At 37.1% G+C, this 18,978-nt stretch overlaps 1 protein-coding gene across 16 annotated transcripts in view; it reads right to left on the bottom strand.

The window, feature by feature from the left end:
• DTNB (dystrobrevin beta) overlaps nucleotides 1-18,978 on the bottom strand; it is a 243,457-nt gene that overhangs the window by 158,851 nt on the left and 65,628 nt on the right. For all 16 annotated transcript variants that reach the window (XR_006301093.1, XR_006301094.1, XR_006301095.1 and 13 more), the window contains exons 6-7: nucleotides 13,949-14,103; nucleotides 2,772-2,877 (exon numbers count right to left, since the gene is read on the bottom strand). Coding sequence is in view for 13 of the 16 variants with exons in the window: in XM_043604374.1 (XP_043460309.1) it covers nucleotides 2,772-2,877; nucleotides 13,949-14,103 (261 nt within the window). In the remaining 3 variants the exon portion in view is untranslated. The remainder of the gene's footprint in view (nucleotides 1-2,771; nucleotides 2,878-13,948; nucleotides 14,104-18,978) is intronic.

Below are 18,978 nucleotides of genomic sequence, written 5' to 3'. Positions count from 1 at the left end.
TCGGTTATGCATCTGACTTTGGCTCAGGTCACGATCTCACAGTTCGTGAGTTCAAGCCCTACTTCAGGTAAGCTTGAACCCCACATCAGGTGAGCTAGAGCCCCACTTCGAGTGAGCCCCACATCTCTCTCCCTCTCTCTCTGCCCCTCGCTCACTTGCACCCTCTCTCTCTCTCAAAAAAATAAAACAAGGATTTTGGGTTCTGTTTCCAAAAATGTACATCAAGACTCAGGGGGGTAAAAAAAAAAGGAGTACTTGGTGAAGAAAACAATGTAACAAGATCATTAACGACTATAAAAAGTAAAATCAGGAATAAGAACTCCAAAGGACATAATCCCTCTAAGAAATTCAAGCATTTTGTCATCAAGATATTTCTAAGGAATAATGAAAGTGCTGATAAGACTCTGTGCTCCAAATTAAAACTATACAATCTAGTAAAGTTCCACCAAAGAACACTACTCTCAAATCAATCTGGAGCTAATATCAACACAGTCAACATCAGCATATCAGAATTTATAATTCTATATAACTTTCAGTTAATATTAAATAATATATAGGGGCACCTGGGTGGCTCAGTCGGTTGAGCGTCCGACTTCAGCTCAGGTCATGATCTCACGGCTCATGAGTTTGAGCCCTACATCGAGCTCTGTGCTGACAGCTCAGAGCCTGGAACCTGCTTCAGATTCTGTGTCACCCTCTCTCTGACTCTCCCCCACTCATTCTCTGTCTCTGTCTCTGTCTCTCTCTCTCTCAAAAATAAACATTCAAAAAATTAAAAATATATACATATTAAATATAGGTATATTAATATTAAATTATCAAGTATATTCTGATAATCTTGGATGAATATGCATGTCTATGTGATTTTTCTTTTCTTCTACACCAGTCAAGAGCCAACACTTACATTAGATAGTATAAGGGGCTGACCAGATGGAAAGGAGAGCCAGAATAAGGAAAGGATCACCTATGTACTGGGTCAATTATAAATAAGATCAAGTTTTGGTAAAAGTATTCTTTTTGGAAGAATACATCATGTTGTATCTTCTTATATATTATATGCTTGGATTTTTCAATAAAAAAAGTGCAACTTCTGCTTAAGCAAATAGATATCTGTCCTTATTAATAGTAACTTCAATATGATTCCGGCGATGAATTCCATAGAAAAAGCCCAAACAACAACAAAAATACCATATAGAAATATATAGAAATACCATAATTTTAGAATTTACTTCCCGCCATAAAAATTAAGGTATGTAGATAAATGTTGCCGTGATAGGTAACATGTTTTATTTTTAAGATATTGCAATGAGTTCATACTATTTCTCTGTATCACTAACCTCATAAGAATGTAATCAACAAGTAATACACTATACACAAAGTAACAGTAAAATGTTCACAATGATAACAAAAAAATCAGAACAAAAGAGATTCTTTCTACTTGGCATAGCAAATACAAAATGATTTCATGAAAACAAATTGAATATAAAAGTACTAAAACACTTCAGGTTAAAAGTATTTAACTCCAAAAGAACTAATAATACTGTAATAATTTAACAGTATAAATCTCTATCCAAAAATCTTGTTAAAAAATTATTTAACTGTTTTAGTTTAGTCAAGAGATTCTAGACCTTTAAGAAAATAATCCTGAATCTAAGGTACCCGTGAACTAAAGCCACAGTGGGGCAAAAGGCTGAGAGGTTTAAAAACAGAAGATATGGATGGGACAGAGAGAAGATAAAAAGAGTATGGAAGTGTATTTCATTCTTACAAAGGGAAAAAGGGCTCTGCTTTTTAGCTCCTTTCACTTGTTACTGGTTCTCTTTGGCGGAATAAGATACAGGCAAAGGCCCCGAGAGGAAGGAGGGAGGTTACATAAAAAACTTCAGCCTTTCCTTTAACAAACTCAGACAACCTAAACAATGAGATAAATGGATAACAGCAGAAGAAAAAATTAAGAAGTTACTAAGAGATAACTGTCATTTTAAGCAAAACAGATTTAGTCAAATTCCTGGAAAAGATACCAAGAGTAATTCAAGGTAAAATAGTAAAGGAAGTAGTAAAGATGTATGAAGTACCAAATCTTACCTTAGCTATTCTCCTTGAAACTACTCTAAAAGCATTATAATTTTAGTGGGTGATACTGCATATATGCAATTTTTTAGAACTATGAATTTTATAAATTAAAGGAAAAAAGGAAGGCATGGGTAAATCAGGTCGGTTCAAGTAGAAAACAATCACCTGAAATCTCAGGGGGAAAAGCCAAGAGTGTGAACCACAAAGTTTGATACTACTATTTCTTGGTACCCTAAGTAATAAGTCCCCTTCCCTTACTTTTCTTTAAGAAATAAATATCCATCGAGGTGCCTGGGTGGTTCAGTAGGGTAAGTGTCTGACTTCACCTGTGTCTGACCTCACAGTTCGTGGGTTCGAGCCCCACATCGGACTCTGTGCTGACAGCTCAGAGCCTGGAGCCTGCTTCAGATTCTGTGTCTCCCTCTCGCTCTGCCCCTCCCCATTCATGCTCTGTCTGTCTGTCTGTCTCTCTTTCTCTCTCAAGAGTAAAATAAGCATTAAAAAAATAAATGAACTTGTAATTTAAAAAAAGAAAGAAATATCCCTCTTTTGAAAGCTAAAATCACAAATCCAAATGACAGAGTGACAACAAATGTCAATTATAATTTTCAATGGTAATAGCTAAGGACATTACAAAATACTATCAGCTCGTGTATTTCCTATAGCACAAGAAACTGAATGATAAAAGTTCCGCTTACCATTCTCAACATGGGCAAGCCTATGCATGAGAGGTAGCCAGACAAGGCACTGGGGGGGAGGATCGGCCATCATTGTGTCTAAAAACATATTTAGCATGATCTTTTTCTGTAAAGAGAAGAAGAGCAAACATACTTTATATTATTAATGAATTCCAAAATTACGTTGATCTAGAATCCTCCCAACCAAGTTGTAATGAAATCCTTGTGAAATTCCATAGCAAAATACAATATTTTACATTACTAGAGACAATGCAACATACTGTATGTCACTACAATAGTCACATGCATTTCCACACACATTATTTTGAGTCTTAAAACAACTGTACCAGGTAAATAGGTTAGGTATTATGACTAACTTCATATTACAGATGAGAAAATAAAGAAGCATTTATATGACTTGTGAAGGTCCTACTCAAATAGGACACAAAGCCAGCACAGGAACTCAGCTGTCCTTCAAACTACTATTTATGTTAACCAGTGGGGGAGACAGACATCCCACACCTTATTATAAAACAACATCAGTGAGGGACGCCTGGGTGGCTCAGGTGGTTAAGTGCCCGACTCTTGATTTTGGCTCAGGTCATAATCTCACCGTTCATGGAATCAAGCCCCAAGTCAGGCTCCCCACTGACAGTGTGGAGCCTGCTCGGGATTCTCTCTACCTCTCTTTCTGCTCCTCTCCCATGCTTGCTCTCGCTCGCTCTCTCTCTCTCAAAATAAGACAATAAATAAACATTAAAAAAATCAGTGAAAGCAGAACTACTCCATTTATTGTTTACCGTATCTCCAGCATTTCATAACATTGGTGTGTTATCACTAAATAAATACTGCAGTGAGGAGCAAACACTCTTAAACATCATTTAACAACTTTCTTGTACAGAAAGAAAGAAAGAAAACTAAAGGGAAGAATTGGACGAAATTAGAGCCTAAACATCCAATGTCCATCACCCCCCCATTACATCATCTCCCCAGCTAGACTGCATTTTTCTGTTTCATCTTTATTTCTCTCTTTTAAATAAATACATACGAAGCTTCCACTGTATGTGAAACACCGGTATAATTATATTCCACTGGATACAAAAAAATGAGAAAACAGTTTAGAAAAAATAGAGCCATGAGATATAGATAGAACAGATTATCAAAATTTTTCAAATTAATGAATTTTCCTTATTTCCTCTAACCCACAAAGCACCTTTCCTGCTCCAAAAAAGGAAAGAAAAAAGGAGGAAAGAGGAATGTCTTACAACTAGATGGGAGAGCTCTGTGATTATAACCTGGACACGGAGGCCCCCACTTCCAACTATATTCCTAAAGAAGGGCAGAGACAAAAGGGTGAACACAGGAGAGCAGGAGATACAGGCCCAGTAAGTAGTGCTTTTCTAACAAGCCCTGGTCCCACCATTCAAAGGCAGGGGGAGGGAATGAGGACTGGAGCATGTGGACACCAAAAGGCACCCAGAATCTCATCTCACTCTCCCAAGTAACTACGTTCTCAGTCCCACCACCTTTTCTCGAGGTGAAAAACAGGGTATATGAAATGGAGTGTTTCCCCATAAAACTTTAAAATACTTTATTTCAGGAAGGAAAAAAAAAAAAGGAAAAATTGGTTAGAGCCGACTCAAAGATTTTGCCAGTATATTATAAAACAAGTGATTTTTACCACTAATCCGTTCCCCTCAAATTGGAAGCAACAAGTGAAGGCACCGGGGTGGCTAGTCAGGAGGATGGAGACCTCCAGCATTTGTATCTGATCCACCATGACGCCTTTGCAGTGATGGTTCCATCATGCAACAGGAGACTACAGACTCACTTCTGTGTATCTGTTTGGCAACTATGAGAATCTTGATTTCATTGTATATAAATTGGAGACAGTTCTTATTAAGAATAATCTTAAAAAAAAAAACTGGTAAGTAGGGAACAGAAAAGGGAGGATAAAGCAGATGTAGAACAAGAAAGGCTTTTGCAATAAAACTCAAAAAAGATGAAGAAATAGGAAGGAAAGCCTCAGATTCAGGACAGAGGCTGGAGGCCAACACTGACTTGAGGGAGGGAAGGGGCGAGCAAGAGGGCTGAATGAGGGTGATAATAGTAAGAACCTACCCTACAAAGGCCCTTTATAGATACCCGTGCGTGGGTGAAATTTGAAAAATATCTACTCAATTAGGCCAAATAAAGTTTTCCAAAGTGTTTTCCATCTCAGGCATCCAAGTCCCTACGTTTCTCACACCTCCGTGGAATCTCGGAGGAATGAGTGAACAACATGAAAAACAAAACCAGAAAGTCACCAAACATTTGAATGGAGGTCCAGATATAGAACATGCCTCTTCCTATGGATATGCACATAACTGTAACAAAGCAACAAAAAAATGAAAAGTGTCCCCGTAACATTACTGAGAAAGAAGATACTAAGAAGTGTTTTTTAGCTAGCAAGGGGTAGCAACCAAAACTTAAATGTATGTTTTAATTAATATTTCTATATATTTTATATCTAATTTGTTATTTTATATCTAATATTAAAATTCATTTTTACAAGTCTACCTGTAATTCTAATGCTACTTTCTCTAAAAAGTTTTGACTCACCTATCATGGAGGCTTCTTTTTTAATCTTCGAGATGAAAAGGAACAATTATATATGACATCTCATTAGACCCTGATAAAAATGCTCAGGGTCAGCTTACAAAAGTTGTTCTAAGGTCATAGTGTAATGTGAAGTCCTCCAAAATCATGGGGAATGAAACCAGAACTGTGTCCCAGTAGTGTCTTCAATAAACCATGTGATTTGGGGAAAATCGCTTACCCGTCTGGTTTCAGTTTTGTCACCTATCAAAGGGTAGAGCAGTAGTTCTCAAGTGTGTTCAGAAGCTGCCCTGTTGGTTCCTAAAACATTTTCAATGAGTCCCTGAGGCTGGGGCTATTTTCATAGAATTCTCAGACATTATTTGCCCTTCTCAATCTCATTCTCTTATAGGCAAACAGTGGGCATTCCAGAGGCAAGGCGGCAGATTCACAACCATCTGAAAAAGCTACTAAAGCACTCCTCCCTTTCCCAACTCCTCGCCACGCGAGGCCAGATTTCTTTCTACACTTCAACTAAAACAACGTATCACAACAGATTGAAAGGATAAGCAGATAGGACAACCCAGCTATCTTCAACTGAGCCAAATATTAAAATGATTTGCAAAAATGTAGAACCATGGCATTCTTGTTAAATTTTTTTGTTTTGGGATATATAGCTTTTTTTCATAAAAATATGTTTTCGAATATATAGCTTTTTTTCATAAAAATGTTTTCAAATATATAGCTTTTTTTCATAAAAACATTTAAGATTCAACAGACTTCTCATTGTTATTTTTACACGACAATATCTTTAATTTCTCAATTTTAATTTCTAGTATAGAACTATTAATAGAAATAACTCACATGAACAAAAGCTCTTTGGGGTCCTCAATAATTTTTATTGTAAAGAGGTCCTGAGACCAAAAAATTTGAGAACTGCCGAGCTAGACTTCTCAGGTCAAAAATTCCATGACTTAGTAAATAACTGTGTAAATGACCAGTTAGCACTTTTTTCTCCTTTTTGTTTTGTTTTTCATCCTTGAGTTGAACACATTCTTTGCATTTTTCCCTATTTAAAAAAAAAACTTAAAAAAACTTTTTTTTTAAATGTTTATTTATTTTTGAGAGAGACAGAGACAGAATGCGAGTGGGTTAGGGGCAGAGAGAGAGGGAGACACAGAATCTGAAGCAGGCTCCAGGCTCTCAGCTGTCAGCACAGAGCCCGACGTGGGGCTCGAACCCACAAGCTGTGAGAGCCGAAGTCGGACGCTCAACCGACTGAGCCACCCAGGTGCCCCCCATTTTTCTCTATTTTTATAGCACAGTATTTATAACAAAAACTACAACAAAATTACAAAAACTGCTTCCCACAATTCTCATTTTCCTATATTTCCCTGTAAATGTACATATGATTCTATGTAATTATGTACATAGGGTAGATAAAAATATATAATGTTTTTTCACTTAACTTTTTTTTAAATACTAATTGTTTTGCTACAAGGTCTTCATTTCTAATCATTTTAATAGCTGCCTGATCCACTGAGCTGAGATGCCATGATTTATCTCTGCCTTCCTCTATAAAACACTGAGGCTGTTTCTATCCTTGTGTGTACTCATATATATTTTTCCCTGGAAGTAAGCATTTCTTTTTGTCACCTACCTTCCTGCCCTTTGTTATTCTAATCCTCAATACTGACAATTATTACCCTAGAGCCATTCTCACCTCCTTCCCTCTACCCATGACTACATTTTCCCTGTTTTAAAAGGGGGTAGAGACCACCCCTTAAAAATAAGAAATCCAGTATCACTAAAACAACATGAGAAAACAAGTAAATTAGTTTAGCATTGGGTCATCACAGGTACAATTTCCAGCCTCATCATTTCCATTAAAACCTCCTATTTCCTTATGGGCAACAGGTAAGTTTTTTTGTTTTTTTTTTTTTTAAAGACTTTTATTTTTAATCTCTATACCCAATGTGGGGCTTGAACTTACAACCCCGAGATCAGGAGTCACATGCTCTACCAACTGAGCCATCCACGTTCCCCAACAGGTAAGTATTTCTTATTCATTGCTCTGACTTACTTGGTAATCAGTAAAACCATGAATGACATACGGTTAACAAACCTGAAACATTTTTAAAAATGTTTTTAAAGTCTTCTAGATTAAAATATTTTTATACAAACTTTTGTGTAGAGTTAAAAATATTTTGTCTGACCAGGACAAACAAAAATTAACTGGTTATAGGACCAGTGCTATGGGGTCAGCCTTTTGATTATTATCAGACACTGAATTTGACCATATCACAAATTTATTTTGAACTTGAAAAATTAAAGTACTTTGTAATGACATAACAATATCATGCTGCTGTGCTCTTTTTTTGATGTTTATTTTTGGGAGACAAAGAAAGAGCACAAGCAGGGGAGGGACAGAGAAGGGCGGGGGGGGGGGGACAGAGGATCTGAAGCAGGCTCTGTGCTGACAAGCAGCTAGCCCAATGTGGGGCTTGAACTCACAAACTGTGAGATCATGACCCGAGCCAAAGTTGGACGCTCAACGGACTGAGCTACCCAGGCACCTCTGCTGTGCTCTTTGTTAGAGATGATTTTATTTATTATGGTTAAAAAATGGGGAAAACTTCAGTACTTCTGAAATACTATATTTTCCTCACTGCAAAGACTGTTTCATTTGAGAAAATCACAGAATAAAAATATCAATGAAAACAACAACAAGGTTTCAGATACATCCATGAGATTTAAGCTTTCAGTCAGAATTCAAACCAAGACACTTTCTCATGCCATATTTGATTTAAATCATTTAATCCAACAAATCTCTAGTAAGCATCAATCATTTTCCAGACACTGTTAGTCACGGGGATATAAAGTTGAAGGAGATCAAGGTGTATCCCTTCAGGGCATAAGTGAACTAGATATAACACGCCATGGGAATGCAGAAGAGGAACAATTAATCCTACAGTGAAAGATTCAGAGCATCAAAGAAGAAGGGCTATTTTATCTGGGATATGAAATATGAGGGCTTCTGTTGGAGAGAAAGAAGGTCAGGGGTTATTGGCATTTCAGTGAGAGCTAATATCATTTGAAATGACAGCACACGCAGGACCAAATGTGGACATAATTCAGCTGAAGTGACAACAGGAACAGCTCTGACCAAGTTCACACATGTGCAAGAAAAGACAACCCATCATAACTACTGGCCAAGTGCAACTGTAAGATATTATTGTCTGTATGAGGTACCTGGATATCAGAGATGGTAAGGTGTGAAAGAGTGTCTTCAAATCAATGAAACATGGTAATTACCCAACTAGATTATCTTGGTAATGAGGGACTGCTGATGGAGATTGTAAAATCTGCTTAACTGGAATTCCTATGAAATACACATATACACACACCAGGTAATTCTTACCAAACTTTATACAACGTCCAGGAAAACAAAGTCAGAACATCCAGAAAATGTCTCACTTCAAAGACGGAGCGGGGAGAAAAGTCATTTTGGCATGTAGCAGAAGAGGATATGCGGATCAAAGCATAGCCAGAGGACATCTCCAGGCACAAGAAATACTGTTGCTGTTCCGAAAAATCCACTGGTGATAATGTAATCCCATCTCTACCCACTGCCCGCCTCCCCGTGAATCACGGAGAGTCCCGCAACACCCAGTGAAAGAGCACGGCTCCCTTCCCATCTCCCTCTCTCCCCTACTCTTTCAGTCTTCCATAAAGACGGACATCAAGTTTAACATCCTCTGCAGGGTGGACTGAACACTTCAAGCTAAAGTCAATATGAACCTAAAAAATAAATAGCACAACAAATAGCAATCATCTTTTTAAGGAGAAACAGAACTCATCCTTAAACTCTGAAGTTTAGAAAAATTGGGGAGAGATTTAACATATTCACGGCTTGTTTTTTAATAACTTTTAAGTCTCTAAAGTCAGTTTGTTAGTTTACAAACACTGAAAAATCAATACACCTGGCCTACCCACCAAAATATTAGCCTTGAGGTGCTATGTTAACACTGTGCTTTATACAGACAATAATCATTAGCACAAATAAACAGCTAGATTTTTTCTAAAAATTTTAAAATATACCAAAGTAGAGAGAATAGTATAATATGCTTGTTAGCCAGCTTCAACAATTCTCAATAATGACTAATTTTAATTTATGCCTTCACCATTCCTTCAGTCTGGAATATTTTGAAGCAAATTTCAGGCATACTATTTCTTGAATTAACTTCACTCCAGTGGTTTATTACAGACACCTCAGATGCTTATGAAACTGATAAAAGAATCTTTGATATTGAGGTTTATAAGAAACCACCAGAGCATCTTCCAAAGTGGCTCGTATGAGAGTTCTAGTCGCTCCAAACCTTCACCAACATTAGTTGTCAGTCTGAATTTTAGCTATTCCAGTGGATGTGTTCTGCTGAATTAGCTTATAAATGCCTTTAATATTTGTTGTGTTTTTAAAACTATGTTAAGTCCAACATCTTTTTGGGGGTCTCTTTGTGAAAAGCAGGCAAAATTGTTTTTTAAAAAAGAATTCAAGCTATATTAAAATAGAGAAACACGTAATTCTCTTCACATCATTTGAAAAATTCAAGAATTTCTCCTGTAATGCAACGCAGACATCACTGAAAAGCTGCATACTGCAAAGCAGTGGATTTAAAAAATAAGGTATGTGAGAAAAAACAGGGTTGGCACAAACCTAAAAACAGATGCCACCTTGTAAACAGAGGACTAACAAAACAATAGCAACACTAATAGCACAATTAAATCTCTCACAGGCACTGCCAACACAGTCACTATCAGATGATACATTTCAGTCCTAAGTCCTGAGACATTTTTTCCCTTCTTTATAATAAGGGCATACAACTTCTAAGACAGATCAATTTTATCAAAACTAAATACGGGCTCCGGGGAATAGCTAACTCCATCAATCAATTTTTGTAGCACAGGTGTGAGGGGTCCTAAAAACAATGTCTTCACACGTCTTTCTTGTGCATCCACAGTTTCACCCCATAATACTCCAGAAAGTGAAGCAGTTCATGAATCCTGCAAACCAGCCGCTTCTTTCACCAGAGAAAGGTACTTCTGCAGGTTTCCCACTTCTTTCTTAAAACAGTCCTACATTCTCTTTCATTGTGATCACTTGTTTGCTCAGCCCAGAACATTAATATGCTGGGAAAACTGCACGTGAGTCAACAGAGCAATTTCCACTTTACTCTGACCCTGTTCTCTCGCTATCTGATGGTGGGTAAGTTAACTCGTGTTAAAAAACACATAGGTAGGAAAACAAACCATACGGGAAAAGCCCATTTTCAAAAAGAAACCCAAAACTCATTGGACTTAACTCTTGCTGCATGAACCTCTGTCCAAAGTCTCATATTTTTGGTCATTCTATCAGTAGTTTTTCTTTTGAGGGTCCTTTTTTGGGCCATCTTTACAGACCACGGAAAGCTCAAGTTTTCTCTAGCCTGAGATGCTGCTCTGACTTTTTCAAATTTGGCACATACCAAAGCACAGACTGAGTTTTTTATAGGAATCAGAGGCAGATAAGAAGCAACAGCCAAGCTGTAAGTTCAAAAGCCTCACAATAAAGGCATAAGGTGATCTGGAGAATCCTAGATAGCACTCCTAGGATTAACAGCTGGAAATTTCTGTATATTCTTCAACATTTTAAACTGTTGTTCCAGTACTAGATTCTCATTATAGTACTCACGTTACAATCAGATCAAAGGTTACTTTAGGTTTAAAACCCCATATAACTGCCATCCACTGGTCAGATGTTACTCTTCACAGACACTTCTTTGTATAAATTCCCTTCCCCATTCATTCTGACACACTTTACTTAACAGTAGCATTCCAGGACTTGATCAAGTTTTAGCCTGACCTCCAGGAAGTATCTTGTGTGAAAAGCCACACGTACATCAGATATGATTACCCCAGAGTATTGTGGGGGCAACCGTTTAATGTAATGGTACTACTAAAGCAGTAGCACCGAGAGGAATTCTAAGTGAAAACTGTCTGGGGCCCCTGTGTAGCTCAGTCAGTTGAACATCTGGCTCTTGATCTCAACTCAGTTCTCACAGCTGTGAGTTCAAGCCCCACAGTGGGCTCCACAATGGACGTGAAGCCTACTTAAAAAATAAATTAAAATCAATGGAAAATGTTTGTAGTTTCTTTATCACACTCATCCTCACATCCCTTCAGGGCATTTTAATACCTGAAGGACATTCCTGTACCAGCATATGTATGGAAAGCCTCATCTCATTTAGAAATGCATATTTATGGGGAAAACGCAAACTATACTAGAATAAAATGAAGCACAGAGCTATCTTTTAGCTTTTTTCAGCTATTTTTAGCTATTTTCAGCTTTTATGCTAAAAGCTGATATTGTCATTTATAGTGAGAAAGAGATAAAGTATGCGTAGAGGCAAATTTCCACAAAAACAATAAGCCAAAGTATGTACAAATTTGGAAGAACATCTCCTCAGAACTTACTAAAAATAACTCACCAGTATTATGGGTGCCACTTTCGGTGCTAAAGCTAATGAGTAATCTCTAAACAAATTACAAAATAGTGTTTGAAAGTCTGAGTTCAAATAAATATGAATTCTTAACTTTAAATGTAAAAGAAAAAAAAGGTATGTGTGTGTTTGTTTTTGCTTCTTTTGTGAATCAAAGTATCACAGATCAGGAGGATCTGGTTTACGATGTTCTTTCAGTTCTCAAACTTTTAGATTTGTTGTTTTTATGTGTTAACTTTTTATTTTTAAATAATTTCAGACTTCTAGAAAGATCATAAGATTACAAAAAAATTCCCCATTTACCAAGATTTCTCAAATGTTAGCACTGCAGAAGAGATGCCCTTAAATTAAATACCTATATTTCTTAAAAACAAGGTTATTTTCTCACATAATTTAATACAAATATCAAAATCAGGAAATTAACATTTAATAACAAAATACTACTATCTAGTCTACAAAACGTATTCAGATTTTTTCAATTGTCCCAACAATGTCCTTTATAACAAAAAGGAAACCCTGGATCATAAACTGCATTGGGTTTTTCTTATCTCTTTAGATTCCTGTAACCTGGAACAGGTTTTTGTTTTTTTGGGGTTTTTTTGGGGTTTTTTTTTTTTTTGTCTTTCATGACATGGACATTCTTAAAGTGTATAGGCCAGTTATTTTGTAGAACTATCTTCAGTTGGGTTTGTCAGATGGTTCCTCAAGATGAGACTCAGGCCAGATGTTAATAAACTTATTGTGATAAATGTTTTGCAAGATATACAAAAATCATTATGTTGTACACCTTAAGCTTTTACAATGTTATATGTGAATTACATCTCAATAAAACTGTAAAAAATAAAACCAAACATAAAAAAATGGGAAAAAAAAAAAAAAAAAAAGGAAGAGGAGACTCAGGCTGTGCTTTTCTGGCCCAAGTACCACAACAGTGATACTGGGTACATCTTGGTGCATCCGCTCAGGAGGCAAGGATATCAGTCTGTCCCTTCGCTGGTGACAGGGACTTTGATCACTCGGTTAATGTCAATCTGACAGGTTTCTCTATTGTAACATAGTAACTTTCTAATGTTACTACATTTCCTTTCATAATTAATAAACATCTTATGGTGGGGCTCAGTCAGTTGAGCATCCAATCCTTAATTTCGGCTCAGGCCATGATCTTGCAGTTCATGGGATTGAGCCCCACGTCGGGTTCTGCACTGACAGCACAGAGCCTGCTTGGGATCCTTTTCTCTGCCCCTCTCCTGCTTGAGCACACATGCATGCACTCTCTCTCTCTCTTTAATAAATAAAATTTTTAAATAAAAAATAAACATCTTATGAGGAGATACTTTCAGACTATGTCAATATCCTACTTCCATTAATCTTTTACTCATTAGTTTTAACACAGATTTTTCAGTAATTCCCCCCTTTCCAGAACTTTCTAAGCTTAGCATGAAGCTCCTTTTACCTCATGTCTACCTGCACAAATGGAGCTACTGCCAGCATCCACTCTGCTCTGAGACCCCTGAGACACAGTTAAGACCTCAGGAATTCACGCATACAATCTCTAGGGCAGGATCACACAAGGACACTCACAAATAAAGAGGAAACCCAGTCTATCGTTTCTTCACATGAAAATGAGAGTGTACCCTCGAGAGATTTTGAGCTGGCAGCTGAGAGCTGTGTAGCATTCCTTGTCTTTGGTGCTGAGAAAACAATGGCCCAGTATTGTATAGAGTTTTATGCCAAAATTCTTCTATTTCACAGTTGAAAGAACTCATTCAGGCAAGTAATATATGTCCAGTAGCAATAATATAAACACTTCATCTTCAACATTTTTCTTTAAAATGTTGGTAATTTAAAATTTTACATATGTTACCATTTTCCAGAAAAGACTCCCCTCTCCCCCAAACCAGAATTCGTAGGTGAATTTTTTGTCTGCCCTCTTTTTCACACCCCTCCCACTTAAAGCTCTTTTCCCTCCTCTACCCAAGGCTTTATGTCCCTAGACTAGAAAGCAATCTGGTGAAATCTAATAAAGGGCGGAGGGATGGATGAGTGCTCTTCTAGTCCTAGATTCTGCAAAACTGTCCTTACCTGCTGTGGAAAACAGGTGCGGACTGAGTGCTCTGTGTAACCAAAAGATGGCCCTTCAAAGACAGCTGTTGGGAGCTTCAGAACTTCCTTCAGAAACTGGTCAAACTTGCTAAATATCATTAAGCCATTGGAATCTGACATCTGGGAGAAAACATCTATGAGAACAAAACCAAATAAAGTCAAACTAGAAAGAAATATAAACTTTTTATAAATGACTCTATGTTATTTGTATACTGGTCAAAAAGTACCATTAAAAAGTACCATAAAGCTATTATGATTTTTAGTTAATATGTGTTCTCCTTCTTATTAACATTGTATAGTTCCTTTACTGCCCAGCCCTCTCTCCCACCCACTTAATATCTACCTAAATATTAAACCCAATAACCATTCATGTATGTCTACCTACCTCCTCTTTTTGAGTGTACATAACTGAATGATATATACTTTTTATTTTATTTATAACAAACTTTGTTCCAAGAAGAATTTGTAGCAACATACCTTTATCTCTTAGCATTTATGTATGTGTTTATATAAGACATATACATGCTTGGGTTTATGAATATATTAGCATATTGATTTGGGGGTATGAAACTGTATTATATTTATATATTCATATGCTACTAATGTAATGTATTCCTGTGAAGGAATAAATTTGAAGGAAGCATAAAACATGTTTAAAATATTCCATTCAGTGAGTTCCAAAGTAGAATAAAAAGAACTCCTATAAATTCTTCTACCCCAAGATACTTTGATACTATAAGATCTTATTTTTACCATAAAGTCTGACTCAAGCAGATGGGAAAGAAATTTCTAGTAATACTATTTCTTTATCTTCTTAGAGAGAGTCTTCTCTCTCCAGTTAGTTCTTCCTCTCTTCTCATCCATAGTCGGGGAGAAAAAGAAAAATCACCAGCAGCTCAAAATCAATGTGTCAGAGAAATGTGACCTAAGCTTTTTTTCAAAGTATTGAGCTTCCTTATAAACAAATGGGTGAGTTAAACATGCACAGAAAAATCGTTTCCTGAGGCCCTGCCAAGTGTGGCATTTTAAAAAGTCAGATTCTAGGGGCGCCTGGGTGGCGCAGTCGGTTAAGCGTCCGACTTCAGCCAGGTCACGATCTCGCGGTCCGTGAGTTCGAGCCCCGCGTCAGGCTCTGGGCTGATGGCTCGGAGCCTGGAGCCTGTTTCCAATTCTGTGTCTCCCTCTCTCTCTGCCCCTCCCCCATTCATGCTCTGTCTCTCTCTGTCCCAAAAATAAATAAACGTTAAAAAAAAAAAATTAAAAAAAAAAAAAAAAGTCAGATTCTATACATAATTAATAAGTATAGAACAGATATATATGTAATTGATATGTTATATATGCATTATTCTTTAGGTTTAATTCGAGGTATTTATCCTGAAGCACTAGGTGTAGAAAAAAAAATACATTTGAAATATATTAACTAAAGAAAGATAAAATGTTAAATTATCAACTCCACAGAGTAACTTTTAAAAAACATTAACATTAAAAAACAAGAAAGTATCAAAGGAATGAAAATCTACAATACATGCTCTCTAAATAGCTGTTAGTTTGTAGCTGGAGAAAAAGTATTAAATACTCATGGCGGGTGGGGAGATTCAATGAGAGGCTAAAAGAACTACAATCCTAGTGGAAGATAAAATCAATTAATTAACAAACAAATATTAAGTTCCTTCTATGTGGCCCAAGTGCCAAGCATTCTGCTAGGTGTTATGAAACACAACAAAGAAGTATGATGGGGGTCTTTATCCCCCAAGAAACTTTCAGTGTAGCTGAAAAAAAAAAAAAAAGATACATATGAAGCAAAGAAGAATTAAGTGTTAAATTGACACTAAGTAGAACAGAAAGAACAGAGACATAAAGATGCCTGTTAAGCCTATTTGTCAAGCACCACAACAGGTTGTAACCATGGCTGAGGCTGCCTGTAGCCACCCAAAATTAATTATCCTCGTTTCTACTAGTAATAGAACACTAATTTTATTTTGTACAGCAATGCACCCCACTAAGAGATTAAAACTTACAGCCTCCTTTTAGCAAGTCATGGTCATGTGACTAAGTGGTAGCCAATGAGACTATAAGCAGAAGGGTTATGAGGGACTTCCAGGAAGGTTGGTTAAAGAAAGCTGACTAAGCTGGAAATCAGGCCCTTCTTTCCTTATCCTCTTCCTCCTTTTGCTATCTGAAATGTAGTTATGATGGCTGGAGCTCCAACAGCCACCTTGGACCATGTGGTAATTGTGATTTTGTTACAGAAGTCATGCACTCGAATGGTAGAAAACAAAGGTAGAGAAAGCCTGGGTCCCAGATGAAACACCACATCAGCCTTGGACTACCTAATCCTGGACTTCTTTTATATAAAAAAATAAATAAATAAACTTCAGCTTTGTTTAAGACACTATTATCCTGGGTTTTTGTTTTCAAGCAACAATCCCTAATACTAAGTGCCTTATACATTACTAAACAATACCTCATTTTACTCTCACAAAAAGGTGTACGTGTGTACACATAATTATTTAAATTTTATAGATAAGGAAACTAGCTTAGAAAGGTTAAGTTGCTTAGGGTTAAGAAGTTGGTAAGTAACTAAGTCAAGATTTAAAGTTACACTTTAAAGTTATACTTCCCTGACTCCATCACACCACACTTCTTCAAAATGCAGTTTAGAATAGTTACAAAACACATAGGTAGTAACTGTCAGGGAAGTTCTAAAAGAAAGGAATTAGAAGCTAGGCCTTGAAAGGTATAGAATGATGAGGTCAAAAGAGGTTGGAGGTGGGGGCTGGGGGACACAACCAGAGAAGAGGAGGCAAGTGTCTATGGCAGGAATTTGTTATCTTTTTTTTTGGGGGGGGGGGAGGTAAAGCAGAAAACAGTGTACTGAAACAGTGTACTACATTCTTCAGTGAGAGACAATTTAGATTGAGAAATAAAGGGAAATAAAGACAGAATAAGAAATGTATCTGGCATGAAAGAAAACTTTGAAAGAGGAAATCACTTTGAATTTGGTTTAAAAACTCTTACGAAGGGAAAAGATATTTAGAAAGCTAAGTTTCTGTAAAATGAGACTGTTGGTGACCAGCAGAATGGATAAAAAAGGAAGAACAGGACTGGGGAAATCAGCTACAAAACCTTGTGGAGGAGGCACAAATGAGGTAGCGGAGTGTGTGAACTTCAGTAGTGACAGTAAGGTCGGGGGAGGGGGGGGGTCACCTCCAAGACATTTCAATGCAGGAAACCCCTGCTGATGGCAAACTGGATTAGGGAATAAAGGAATTTAAGAAGTTAGGGTTATTATTATAAGTTTCCAGTTTGGGAAAATGACAACCCTGACTAAAAAACAAAACAAAACAAAAAAAAAACCCTGAAGATACAAATATTTATCTTTGCACATAAGTGTATTTGAACCAATCAGCAAATGTCCAGGCAGAACCATCCTGCAGGTAGTTAGAACCGGAGTACTGGGCCACAGCTCAGGACTGCAGATACAGAGCTTTGAAGATGTTGCCAATTATGTGAAAAACTGATGCCCTTTGAAGGAGGGGAGACCATAGTAACTTCATTTTTATTTATTTATTATGTATTTATTTTATTTTTTTAAAGTTTTTTTTCATGTTTATTTATTTTTGAGAGAGAGAGAGAGTGCGAGAGAGAGACAGAGCACAAGCAGGGGAGGGGCAGAGACAGAGGGAGACACAGAATCCGAAGCAGGCTCCAGACCCTGAGCTGTCAGCACAGAGCCCGTCGCCGGGCTCTAACTCATGGACCGCAAGATCATGACCTGAGCTGAAGTCAGACGCCCAATCAACTGAGCCACCCAGGCACCCCTAACTTCATTTTTAAATAGCTGGGTGCTAGTCTTATGAGGAAAATAATCATTCATTAAATCTGAACGAAAACAAAGGGTCGATATGGGATGTGGCAACGTGCCTACTACTCAGTATCTACCTTCCCCTGCTGCTCCCCAACTGAACCCTGACAGTGATGAGAATGGCAATGTGCTCCACTTGAAAAACGACTTCCCAGTCTCTCTTGTACAAGGTAACTCTAAAGTGGATTTCTGGGAAGGCTTCTGCTTTCCTGAGAGAGGCACTTCTTTCTTCTCTCTGCTTCGAATGAGAACGTGTGGCCTGGCATGCAGCGGTCATGTTATGAACGTAAGGAGGAAAGCCATATGGCAGAGCAGGACAAGAGGATGGGACCTGAGTCTTTGATGACATCCTTAACTCATGGTACCAACTTTGACCTACCTGCCTTTGGACTTAATTTTACATGAGAAAAATACATCCCCATGTGTTCAAGCCACTGTTGGTTAAGTTTTCTGTTGCCACTCAAGGTATTCAATAACTGATAAATTAGCAAGTTATTAAGTTCTACCCGCTAACTAAATGGTGGAAATATCCAAGACCAGAAACTTTAGCTGCCCAGCACATTAATACACGTATCTACAGCTTCACAGTTACAAAAACATCCGTGTATATACTCGCACTGACACATCTATACCTAACTCATTCAGAGTAACAAAGGAAATAACTGACAATAAAATGACCAACCTTACCCTCAAAAAAGTATTATTTTCTATTATACTTAGTTACTATGTCCTATAATACATTCAGAGTAAATTTTTTAAAAATTCACTAAAAAAGAAATTATCACTTAATAGGGCCATGTTACAATTATAAGAGAACCAGAACATGTTTCTTTGTTTGATTTAATAAGAGAAATACTGCCAGACCCCCAAATTGAAGGCACAGTGAAGTTAATTTATTATTGCTTGAGTTATTGATTTACAAAGTTGTTTTTTTTTTTAAAGATTAGGCTTCTTTGATCTGTAAGAAAAACAGTAAAAAAGTACTGCAAATTTTTTTTAATCTTAAATGAAGCATAACAATGAGTGAAGTTACTGTGATTTACTATATACAAATACAAAGATCTCACCAAAGTAGTAAGAGCAGGGAGCCTGGGTGGCTTAGTCAGTTAAGTGTCTGATTTCGATTTTGGCTCAGATCATGATC

The sequence above is a fragment of the Prionailurus bengalensis genome, chromosome A3 (assembly GCF_016509475.1).
Source record: "Prionailurus bengalensis isolate Pbe53 chromosome A3, Fcat_Pben_1.1_paternal_pri, whole genome shotgun sequence".
Lineage (NCBI taxonomy): Eukaryota > Metazoa > Chordata > Mammalia > Carnivora > Felidae > Prionailurus > Prionailurus bengalensis.
Note: the sequence above shows the minus strand (reverse complement) of the source record. Positions and strands in the feature narration are given on the sequence as shown.